Here is a 12,487-nt window from a genome sequence, read left to right on the forward strand (position 1 = left end):
GAAGGTCATGACAAAACCCAACAACTCCTTTGATTGTTTCTATTCCGCTTCTAACTGTAGAATATCTATTCAATTAAAAGTACAGGGTTTTCAACCTTGAATCAAAAGATTCTTTTGTTGTGGAAACATGGTGTCCCCACTGCTTCCAATCTATCCTCAGCTATACCTCGAGCACTAACCTCATTAAATTACTGTTACCTCACTGAAATACGAGCTGAATTCCATGTCAGTCCGCAGCAGTGGTCCTACACTCCTTGCTGACAGGGAGTTGATAGGGATTACATCTGCCATGAAGCTGTTACGGAGTCTAATCAAATCTGAAGATGTGCTGATAAAGTCTAACTTGGTGAAGGAGGGTAGAAGCTAATGGGTTTGAAATGTGTGCTGCACGTAAGCCACCGGGAGGATGTTATCTGTTTGATGGCCATGATTCGTGCATTAGCAGCCCGGCCGTCCATACCCAGAGGCTTGACTTGCATCCATTCTCAGTCTGCAAGCCGATCCTCCCAGCTGCATGCCACACATGGGCCGATTATGGGACAATGGGCCCCTGGGCACAGACATTAAAAAGGCCCCACCACGTCTCCGACATAGGAGCAAGACACACAGTCTTTATAGTTGTTTATCCTTTTTTTGTTGTTGTTTTGTGTTTCTTTGTAGTGGTTTTGAGTCTTTTGAGTTATTTTTGTATCTGGATGTTTTGCCCCTTTTATTGTCATTTTAGTCTCTTTGTCGTTGTTTTGTGTCTCTTTGTAGTCAGTTTGAGTCTCTTTGAAGTTATCCTGTGTCTCTTTGTAGTCAGTTTGAGTCTCTTTGAAGTTGTCCTGTGTCTCTTTGTAGGTTTTTCGTGTCTCTTTGGATGACTTTTCATAAGCAAAGGGCCCTAGTGTCTGTGTGCGGTAGACACGTTCAGTAACCCATTCACAATCCTTCTCCAATCATGTAGACTGATAAGATGTATTGTGCAGTACATGACTTTGCCAACTGGGGCCTCTCCAGCTTAACTGTGACTGTGAGGATGTAAGCCCCGGATGTCATCGGCAGCTGATCCAAATTAGACGAACTGATGATGTTTACCGGCCTGTTTCAGTCTGTTTACTTTCCATTAGAGCCAAATTGACACCTTCCATTTGCAGGATCGAAGAGGCACCCAGTTTCAGCTGTGTCTGTTTTTTTTAACCCCCTCCCAACGTCGGCTAACTGAGCCTCCTCTGAGTTTCTCTTTTAAGGGCAACCGCTGAGCAGACCTCTCACTGGGATCTAAGTTACAGATGTAGCAGCATGGGCCGAATCACTCCACTGAAATGGGCTTAATAATACATGACAGCAGTAGAGTCGATCGACAAGCACTCTGAAGGGCAGAGACCTGAGACGGAGCTGAATGAAAGGGGCTGATGTGTAATTCATGGACTTGTTAGACTGCCATTTGTGGCTTTCTCTCACTCACTGTCTGATGGTGTCCCCATTAGATTTGGTCATATTTAGTTCCCCTGTTGAAGGGTGGCTTTGTTTTTCAACCTGGACTAATGGGCACAACAATTGTTGGTCCAGTATTGAAGGAGAAGATGGCAGCCACTGAACGTGCTGCAATGTAATCGCTCGGGGCAACGCCTCACCACCAATATAGGGCTTGTTTTTTGCAGCTGACAGACTCAGATTGTTATTTGAAGTATCTGACAACATTATAAAGATGACCCTAAGCACAAATACAATATCTTTCTTAAACTTTCACATGAGCCGGTCTGTTTGTCTGTCTCGTTCTGAAATCTCTTGTTGCATCCACATTGTCTAAATCAGCTAAACCTTCAAATTATTTTACACAACAAACACCTGCACTCATTTCCCCAACTCTAACTCACGTTTTCAATGTTGTCTTCCTGCAACAAGGTACAAGACACATTAACAGACTGAATCAAGCGAAAGGTAGAACGGTTCGTTACCATAATGTTGTCAGACAATAATAACCTGAGCTTGTCAGTGCCAAAGACCAGCACATTTAGTGGGTGTACATTGACAGTGTGGCGTTGCCTCGAGTGATTACATTGCAGCCCGTTTAGCGGCTGTGGTCTGCAGCCTTCTCCTTCAATACGGGACCAATTTCATCAACTGTTGTCCCCATTAGTAACAGATGCAGAAACATGGGACAAACGGTTAACAGGGTAACATTATTTTTCAACCTGGAAGCTCTCATCATTTCCTCTCTGGCTCATTCACCTTTCATCCGTTTCCCCACCTCAGCCTCCTACCCGGTTCACGGCTGGGTGCCGCCCTCTCCGGCCCGCCTGTCTCTGAGTTCAGTCGACGAGACCACAGAGGGATCAGAAGCTCCGTCTGGCTCCAGAGCTGGAGATGAGCACCAGTGGATGGTGAGTTAGAATCACAGTGGGCCCTCTGCTTCATGGGAAGTCTCAGTGGTCCCACTGGTAATAACAATGCACTGCAAACTCATTGAAAAAATCTGACATTATTATTTCATCCAGTTTCCAATATTTTCTGGAAATGAGCATCAGTATCTTTTTCAGAAGACAGAATATGACCGATTAATGCATTAGATTCCAGAATTATTACACTTTATTTTAGAAAATCCTTCAAACACGTATATTCAAAATAAACAAGTTGATATTAACTCTGCACAAGGTCCATTTAGAAGCTGCTCTGGAGCTTTAGGTCATATTACATGATCTTCATGAGCAGGTGAGAGTTAGCCAAGTAGTCATGGAATTGTAAATGCAAAATCCTCTATTTCTCTGAGCACCTCAAAGGTATTCTTCACCCCAAAAATGAATGAATTTGACATCCACCAACCTACCACTCACTATTGAGTCAACTACGACTGACGGGTCTCCTCTCCTCTTCAGGAGGAGTTCAGCCACCCTGTGGAGAGTCTCGCCTTGACGGTGGATGAGGTCATCAACGTACGTAGAGTGCTGGTCAAAGCGGAGATGGAGAAGTTTCTTCAGAACAAAGAGCTCTACAATAACCTGAAGAGAGGCAAGGTACCGGAGTGGAACTTCACTCATTGCTGTTTCTCACTTTGCTGTGTTTACAGTGAATGTACTCTGTAACTGTGTGTGTGTGTGTGTGTGTGCGTGTGTGTGTGTGTGTGTGTGTGTGTGTGTGTGTGTGTGTGTGTGTGTGTGTGTGTGTGTGTGTGTGTGTGTGTGTGTGTGTGTGTGTGTGTTCTCAGGTTTGCTGTTGCTGCAGGGTGAAATTCCCTCTCTTTTCATGGCCATCTACCTGCTTACTGTGTAAAAGGTATCAGAGAAGATTTTCCTCTCACCCGTTTTCTGAAACGTTTAATCCACATTTATCTTGAAATGCTACTTGATGTTTCTAGGTGATACTAAGGGCATGAGTCTGATGCATGTTTTATTTATTTCATGAACTGCTCATTAATATATTTTCTGTAAATTAGCTTTCACAACATGGTCTATATGCGGTCCAAACGTCTCTTTACTGCCAAGATGATGTATTTGTTGCCCTAAAAGTAATGAAATTGAAATATTTAACAGTGTTTCTACGTTGAACGTTCAGTATGAAAATGTGCAGTAAACAGTTTAGTTACTGGGTTGGAATTTAAAAAGGTAAACTTTGATTGATTTAGCTGCTGCTTCAGGCAGATATCACTCTTCAGCTAACATTAGCGCTAACATGAAGCCGTGATATTCATTCATCCATGTCATTCTGTCATTTCAGTGTTAGACCTGCTGTACATCCCGCCAGGAAAGAGGCATTCCAGCCAAAAGACATGAATATATTAGGCAGAAAATTAATCTGTGTACTGTTTTAATTTCTTATTTTCTATTTATGTTTATGATTAAGTCTTAGAAATGAACAAAAACAATAAAAATGCTAGGGAGCTTCCCAACATGCTCTAGACAGAGAAGCTCTACCTCAACACTGGACCAATTTCCAAAATTGTTGTCCCCCTTTTACGATACAAGCTAGTAAGAATCTTTCTTTACATTCAAGAATACTCGTGTACTGATTCATCTTTGTTTTCCTTTACAGATCCGTCTGCGGCTCCTGCAGTGCAAAGGTAACTTTAAGAACTTATAGTGTTTAGTGATGGCCATCATCAACAGGGCTCAACACTCATTTTTAAAAGTGGTTGCCAGATTGGCAACCAGGCATCAGCTTTTGGTTGCCAAAAAGTAAAATATGGTTGCCATATTTAATCATTATATTTTAAGTCATTAAGATACTACGCAGTTATATGTCAGCAATATTGAAATATCACTAATATCACAAAAAAAACAACCTTACTGTCAAGCCCTGATCGAGTGCTTTTTGCTTTTTTTATTTTAAATATGGTTATCTGTGCCTATTTTTCTATTTATCTATTTAAAGAGCTTGAATGGGATATAGTTCCACTTGTCAACACATTATTTCAATCTGTCAAGCAAAGTTTTTCTGCTGACGTCATCTCTTCTGTTGTTCTTTTGTCGGTTTGCATTTGTTGCCTCGGTCCCAGACCGTGTTGGATGTCTGGTTCTGTGCTCCATAGGTTTGAGATTCAGGCTGTTTTCTTGTGATTCTAAATGAAGTGTGTAGTGCTGCTGTTTGTCGGGGGTGCTGTGACTCATTTGTGTTGTGCAACATTTATCGTGGTTTAAAAGACGTGTGTTTGTTCTGGTTACATGTTTATTTGTGACTGTGTGACGACTAATGGTCATGGTGGTTTGCCGTGTAAGTGTGGAGTCCTTTGTGTTTGTCCAATTTCAATCTATTGGCTGTACTTTCCTCACCATACAGCTCTAGTTCTCTTCTCTGTCTCATTATTTTCCTCTCATTCCTGTGCTCCAGATGAAGATTCCCTCGAAGAAGATGGCCCACATTCCTGTGTACACTGTCGGCTTCCACAGCACTCCAAAGAGCCACGGACACAAGAGCCAAGTCTATAAGTGAGTCTGTGTTTATCTACAGTGATTTATTCTTTAGACATTCATAAAAGATGACTTAAAATTTGAAAATTGTACATAAATGACCCAAAACATATGTCAGAAGGCGATCAGTAAAAATATAATTTGCAATAAAGATTTTGTGTGACCGAAGGCATTATGTTCCTGTCCGTCCATCCGGTCAATTCTTTTGAATGCGATATTTCAGGAGTGCTTTTAGTGAATTTCTCTAAACTTAGCACAAATGTTCACTTTGACTCGAGGATGAACTGATTTAGATTTTGGTGGTCAAAGGTCATTTTGACCTGACAAAACAGGTTTGGGCTATAAATCAATACATTTATGAAGTGATAACATTTTGGACAGACGTGGAAGTCAACTGCAACTTGACTGGTTGGCGGAGGTATACAAAGGCGAGACGGTAATTCTAGCTGTGACATGTGTCTGATTTATGGTTTTACCTTGTAAATTACTGGAGGCTTCCAAGCCACTAAAAATGTCTAAATTAAACAATATCTTTTTTAAACTGGCGAGAGCCTGTGACGAATGCAACCTGTAACAAGGGGTCACAAGGAGACAAGGAGACATCGCCTCATTTTAGGATCCATCACAATGTAGGGGTCAAATTATCATGACGTGTATTGATCACATGCATACTCCTCAGAGGATGCACCCTTTAAATTTTAGATTCTCCGTTAGAAATTTCAGCATTTTAGACATATCTCATAATTTAATAGAGAAACAAGCATTCAATGTGTACGTTCATGCTCCCAGGGTGATACTTCTTTGATTTTCATGACCTTCCCTCTAGTGCAACCATCATGACTCTTACAAGACCTAGACGTCCACAGCCACGCTGCTGACCCTGATGGGAATGTTGTTAGACTTGCAAGTAATCAGTCATGAAACTTAAGTATTGGATGAATTACAATGTTGCCCTGATGATGAATGGTAAATGGACTTGTACTTGTATCTCACATTTCTAGTCTTCCGACCACTCAAAGAGTTTTTACACTACATGTCATTCACCCATTGATGGTGATTGATCAGGACTAACCATTAATACCCATTCAGCCTACATCGACATGTACTAGCGGAGCCGGGGATCGAAACCACTGATCCTCTGATTGAAGGACGACCCGCTCTACCACTGATCCACAGTCGTCAAATGTCAATCCATCCAACAGTTGTTCAAGACATTTCACTAAAAAAACAAAAATTTCGACTTCATGGGGGGGGCTAAAGGAAAAGTCTGGTGATCACCTAAGTCACGAGACGTCCTCATCTGAGTACCATGCATGTTGGTGCAAAATTCCACAGTAATTCACCCAGTGTTTGCTGAGATATTCTGTCTGGACCAAAGGAGGGGATTGACAGACCAACATTCCTTAATCCAGTACCGTGGCAAAAACATCCAAACAATTGGTATGATAATTTAATATGGTATGGTGCGATAGAAATAAGAGCCTCCAGGGCCCTTTAGCAGGCCTCCATCCCTATGGTCTTGTTCTTCTACTGTAATTGTGACTGTCCATTAACCTCTAGCCATCCAAGGGCAGTGCAACACATTTTCCTTTTTCGTGTGTCATTTCTAAAGTTGGCTCAAGGTAAAGCTGACTTGACATTATGACCCCAGACACTCTGGCCCGTTTTCCCACAGTTCCTCCAGCCAATCACAATCCCTGTTCAATCCAAGGACACATGCACAGCTCGAGGTTAAGAACACAGGTTAAATCTAAGTCTGCCACTGACTGCTAACCTTCGCAGATTGCCGACTCAATCCAATCACACACACACACACACAAACCCCTCCCCCCGCCCATCCTTTAAATATATAATCAGTGCGGCGCCTCTAATTATCTAATAATTACCCAGCTGTCATTAATATCCTCACTGCTTGTGCCCGTGTGAAGACAGACATGGGGGTGAGAGATGGACGGAGGGAGGGATGGAGCAACAGAGGTAAACAGTGAGTGGGAGAGGCATGCAGGCGTGGTGTTGTGCTGATCTGTCACCTGTCACCACTATCCGACCCTATAAGGATGGAAATAGTTAACGTTATTTTAATCAGAAATGATGACCTTAATCTTTTAGTTTGGTGACTGTGATGGTTCCACCGCGGCATCTTCTGTCTTCTTTTTTTTCTGCACATTTGATCGTGTTGTGTTAAATAAGCTTACAGGCAAACAAGATAAAGTCTAGCATTTTTTTTCTCACTTTCTGTGAGATGATAAGCTGTTTGTATTCCTTTTTTAAAAATGCTGCCGCAATAAAGATAATAAATCATCAGTGGCACAATTATCCTAACCCTCTGAAGAGGCCAAAATAACTAAATGTAACATAACCAAAGTAGGTGAACTGTAGTGGCAGTCGTTATTTGACAAAACGTGGGATTCGTAATATTGTTTTATTTTTTCATAGAATACTTAATGCGTGGTATTTATGGAGCAGTCGATTGCTTTGAGAATATGTTGAATGCAACGACGAGTGATATTAGCGATTAGAATTTCTGTTTTAAGAGAAGCATTAAACAAATATTTTCCTAAATTTTAACTCCCAACAATATATTTGTTTTTCAGTATTAGTGCGTCCATAAAATCGGACTCACAAAGACGAATTTAAAAAAACAAAATGGCCAAAACCAAAGAAGCAGAAAGAGATATATTCTGTCTTCAAAAATGCTAACTAACTAGATAGCACCATTTTATAAAGGCCCAGTCACACCAGAACAAGCAGCAGAGTTCGTCCTTCGTTGTTGCAAAACATGCCAACAAGTTAGCGAAACCAGGGAACATGCTAGTGCTAGTAAGTTGCCACCGTAGACCGTCTAAAGCGCACGGGCCGAATCTGGCCCGCCACGTCATTTTATGTGGCCCGCGAATCCACCAGCAAAAAAAAAAATATATTTTTTTTATTTTGGAAAATAATAGTTAGACTTGAAAATAAAAGTATCCCCATGGTCGAAATTATGAGATAGAAAGTTGAAATTATGAGATAGAAAGTTGAAATTATGAGATAGCATGTTGTCTGTGTACCGACATTAAAACTATCACAACAGGTGGACAGGAGAGGGAACAGACCGTAAAGAGGTTTTCCAACAAGTGATTGAGTTGAAAAAGATCGACAAATAATCCCAAAATGTCCACGAAGAGAAAAATTGATGCAGAGGGAAGAAAATGTAATTTAAGATGGGAAAGCGAATACATGTCTGTGCTTCAGGGAGAAAAACGGGTCTGTCTTCTGTGTTATGATGCGTGTCGGTGATGAAGGATACAATTCACGTCGGCATTTTGACACCAAACACGGAGCTAAATTTAGCCTCCAAGAAAAACATAAAATTGTCCAAGAATTAAAAGGCAGACTGCAATCACAGCAGAATATATTTACAAAAGCTACAGCCCAGTGCTGCTAAAGGTATGTGAGCAGGTGAGCTCCGACCAGATACAGACTTTTACAAATGTCAGTTTGTGAAGAAACACCATCGCAGACCGAGTTCAGGAACTAGCAGCAATCTAACACAGCTAGCTAAGAGACGAGCAGGTACTCGTCTTCTTCATTAGCTGTTGATGAAAGCACAGACAACACGGATACAGCTCATCTATCCATGTTTATAAGACCTGACTCTCAGTGAGGAGCTCTTGGATGTAGCTGCCATGCACGGGTCGACGGTGGGGACATTAGTGATCCAGAGAGGTGACAAAAATAGCTTTGAACAAAGTTAATGTAATAAATTGTGTTTGATGATATTTGTCTTTGTTATTTTCTTTAAAAGTTTGATCTTTGATAGAGTAATGTGGGTTTCTTAACCCTAAATTAAAATGATTTATTATTGATGTATAATAACAGAAATGTGCTTAAATATAATTTTACATTTATATAACTGCATGTACAATATTTTTACACTTGAATAAACAATAATCAAATGCAGAGAGTTAGTTAACAATATGTTAGGGAGTCGTTACATTTATACAGTCTTAGAGTTACAACCGGCCCTTTGAGGGAAACTATGATGCTGATGTGGCCCGGAGTAAAAATGAGTTTGACACCCCTGGTCTAAAGGATCTTTATAGACAGTCTACAGTCAGCTCTTCAAGCTAGCTTGCTGGAGAACTGTCAGTTAAGAAGCTAGCTACTGTAGCTCGGTCGTTGACACAATTTATGCAAGAGATGTACAGTACGGTTGACTCCTGTCCCATGAATGTCTGTAAACATGCTTCTTTTTGTGCAGCGTGACATAAAAGTGGATAGTGTTCATACAACTGATTTATTATAATAATAATAATACATTTTATTTATATAGCGCTTTACAAACATTGAAATCATCGTAAAAAAGCTAAACACTAGAAACATAGAACACACATTAAAAGCAGTTCTATGGTGGGTTTTGATTTGTGATTTGAATATGGAAAGGTCAGTGCTGTCTCGGATGTGTTTGGGGAGAGAGTTCCAGAGGGAGGGGCAGCTATGGACAAGGCTCTGTTGCCCCGGTGCTTGGTCCTGAGTGGAAGAGAGAGGAGGTTGGCCATTGGGATGGAGTGGGGTGGTGAAGCAGGTCGGTGAGGTAGGAGGGGGCCTGATTATGGAGGGCTTTATGAGTGAGGAGAAGGACTTTATATTCGATTAGTTGTGGGACAGGGAGCCAGTGGAGATTCTGGAGAACAGGGATGATGTGATCACGGGAGCGGGTGAGCAGGCGAGCAGCAGAGTTCTGGATATACTGGAGTTTATTTAGGATGTTGGATGATGTGCCATGAAGAATACTGTTGCAGTAGTCGATTTTGGAAGTGATGAAGGCGTGGATCAGAGTTTCAGCAGCAGATGAGGAGAGTGATGGGCGGAGAGGGGCTATGTGTTTTAAGTGAAAAAAGGCAGTTCTGGTGATTTGGTTGACGTGGTGTTCAAAGGAGAGGTTGCTGTCAAACATGACTCCGAGGTTGCGGATGTGTGGGGAGGGAGACAGAGTGGAGTTGTCGATGGTGAGGCAGAAGTTGTGACTGGTTTTAGTGAGGGATTTGGGACCGATGATGATCATGTCAGAGTAGAGTGAGTAGCAGTGGTAATGCTTTTGTGGAGATATAGAGCTGGACATCATCGGCATAGCAGTGGAAGTGGAGACTATGTTGACGTATGATATTACCAAGAAGGAGCAAGTAGAGGGTGAACAGAAGAGGACCACCTCTTAAATTGATCTTAATTTTATGTTAAGTGAAAAAAGAGAAGTCAACTCAATACGCACCAAACTTTCTCAACTATCCAAATCGGCTCTAAGCCTGGATGATGAATCCCACTTGGTCATGAATTGGAAGCATGTGGCTGATTGTTAATTATTAGCATAGATTATGTCCCCTAAACACTATGTAAGGGCAGTTGTTGTTTTGTGCAAATACCCTGGCACATGACCAAGAATTGGAGAGATGCGACCAAAACCATAAGAAGAAGAACTTCAATAGACAGACGACAGTTTTCCAGAGCATCTTTCATAGCTTCCTGCATAAGGCCCAATGATAGTTTGTTCGGTTTGAGACTCTGGTTTTTCATTCGCTCAAAGGTCAGGACTGTCAAGACAATTTGCTGTTGGTCAACTTTGTTTACGGCGCAACTTCACATGTCAAATTTCACGAAAGTTGATCCTGACATAAAATATTGTTTGGCCTTTGTCCCAGTGAGCGGAGATTCCATTGAAATGAATCAATTTTGCTCCAAACCTTTTCTTTTTTTTAAAGGTATTATTATGCTCTGACCATTAAACCTTATTTTGTCAGAAATAAACAAAAGATGCCAAGTGAGATCTCTGCGATGAATTTGTTCCACACATTGATGTCAGACCGAACAGTGCCACACCATCTGTATTCATATTAAAAACACAAAACCTTTCCAACCTTCTGCAGGTCACTCCGCAGCTTGTCTCGCCGCTCGGTAGAGGAGGAGTTCCCCCACCTGTACGGCCATGGCTGCACGCTGCGCGACGTCTGCGCCGAATGCACCAAATTCGTTGCCGACGTAATTTCCTCAAGCCGCCGGAGTCTGGACATCCTCAACAACACTCCCAAGAGGGAAGCCAAAGTTGCCGCCACCGCCGCCACCCCCCCTCAGAGACCACAGCTGCAACGTCAATCACACCTCCAGACTTGCCCTCACCCTCAGTGTCACCCTCCACCGTACCCACAGTGTCAGCCCCAGCTCCCTGCCCGGTCCCATCATCATCATCATCATCAACAGCAGCAGCTTCACGCATCATCGCCGTCTCCTTCGCTGCATCTCCACACCAAGGCGATCAACAATGTCAACCAATGAGTAGATTAATGACATTTTAATGCCTTTCTGCCCACACACATACACGCACACACCTACACACACACACTCCATAATGAGTTTTGCTCTTCCGCTACGCTGTGTGCACACACAAAGTTGCACAATCAAAGTTCTTTAAATATTGCTGGGTGGAGCATTAAGTGTGTTATTTAACGGTTATGCTATGATACATAAACCTTTTCTGGTGACTAACTTTTTATCCCATTCTGCAAACACACACACTCCATAATGAGTTTTGCGCTTGTGCTACACTGTATGCACACACACACATGCACAGAAAAAGTAGGGTTCTTTTAGGGTTTTAATGGTTACATGCACACCAATAAGGACTCAAATAGCTGTCAGTTTGGTTTGAATAGATATCAATACACAAACCAGTGGGGATCCTTCAAAGTTCTTTAAATATTGCTGGGTGGAGCATTAAATTCGTTATTTGACGGTTATGCTATTTTATATATACGTATATATAAACCTTTTCTGGAGCTGCATAGAACACTTTTAAGTAAGAATCTAGAGACTCTAAACCACCACCTCACCCACCATCCAGTTCCCAACTACATTATCTTCCATATCTCACCATCTCACCCAGCAGATGTGCTAACTTGCGCAAAGAGCCCCCCAAGTTACTTTATAAGGGTTGAGTAAAAAGCTCCTGGGAGGCAAGCATATGGGAGGCAAGGGATGCCTAAAGTCCTAGTGCTTGTATGCTTGTATGCTTGTATGCACTGTGAGAGAGAAGGCGGAGGTGGTGTTGGGGTGGTGGTCAGTTGAGGAGGACAAAAGCTGCGTGACATATAGTCAACATGTAACCCTAGCATTTTAGCTCTCTGGTTGCCTTGTTTTTTTTGCTGTCATGAATGTAACTTAGGACACAGAGACAGAACTGTAAAATGATAAGCTTGTATTAATCACCCGAAAAAAGAGATTTGTAACGAGTGGCTGCTGCATAACGAGGCCTCTTTTTGCGTTTGTAGACGTGCTTGTAAAGCCCCAGGTGCAGCTGGATGAGGTGCGATGGCAGTGACACTGAATGTATCGGGGGCGAAGCTGCAGACTGCTCCTTCTTCTTTTTTAACCAACGCAGCACGATGATGCTGATGTGAAGCGAGCAAATGAAACTCCCGCCTCTCTCACTCCCCGTGGACGCTTGCAATCTGCTCTGGTTTTGTAAACACTAAGTAAACCTCAACTGCAATAAAATCGAATGACAAACACGACCAGTGCTGCGTCTGACTTTTACTCTTCCGCCCGCTGTGTTCGACTGTTCCGTGTGG

At 42.1% G+C, this 12,487-nt stretch overlaps 1 protein-coding gene across 1 annotated transcript in view; it reads left to right on the top strand.

The window, feature by feature from the left end:
- Positions 1 to 11,505, top strand: part of spire2 (spire-type actin nucleation factor 2) — a 41,110-nt gene extending 29,605 nt beyond the window's left edge. The window contains exons 10-15 of the mRNA XM_076112558.1: positions 2,239 to 2,366; positions 2,859 to 2,996; positions 3,188 to 3,255; positions 4,012 to 4,039; positions 4,807 to 4,904; positions 10,790 to 11,505. Of these exons, the coding sequence (XP_075968673.1) occupies positions 2,239 to 2,366; positions 2,859 to 2,996; positions 3,188 to 3,255; positions 4,012 to 4,039; positions 4,807 to 4,904; positions 10,790 to 11,195 (866 nt within the window). The 3' untranslated portion in view covers positions 11,196 to 11,505. The remainder of the gene's footprint in view (positions 1 to 2,238; positions 2,367 to 2,858; positions 2,997 to 3,187; positions 3,256 to 4,011; positions 4,040 to 4,806; positions 4,905 to 10,789) is intronic.
- Positions 11,506 to 12,487: the final 982 nt, after the last annotated feature.

This window comes from Anarhichas minor, unplaced genomic scaffold, assembly GCF_050575085.1.
Source record: "Anarhichas minor isolate MPS153535 unplaced genomic scaffold, ASM5057508v1 ptg000005l, whole genome shotgun sequence".
Taxonomy (NCBI): Eukaryota; Metazoa; Chordata; class Actinopteri; order Perciformes; family Anarhichadidae; genus Anarhichas; species Anarhichas minor.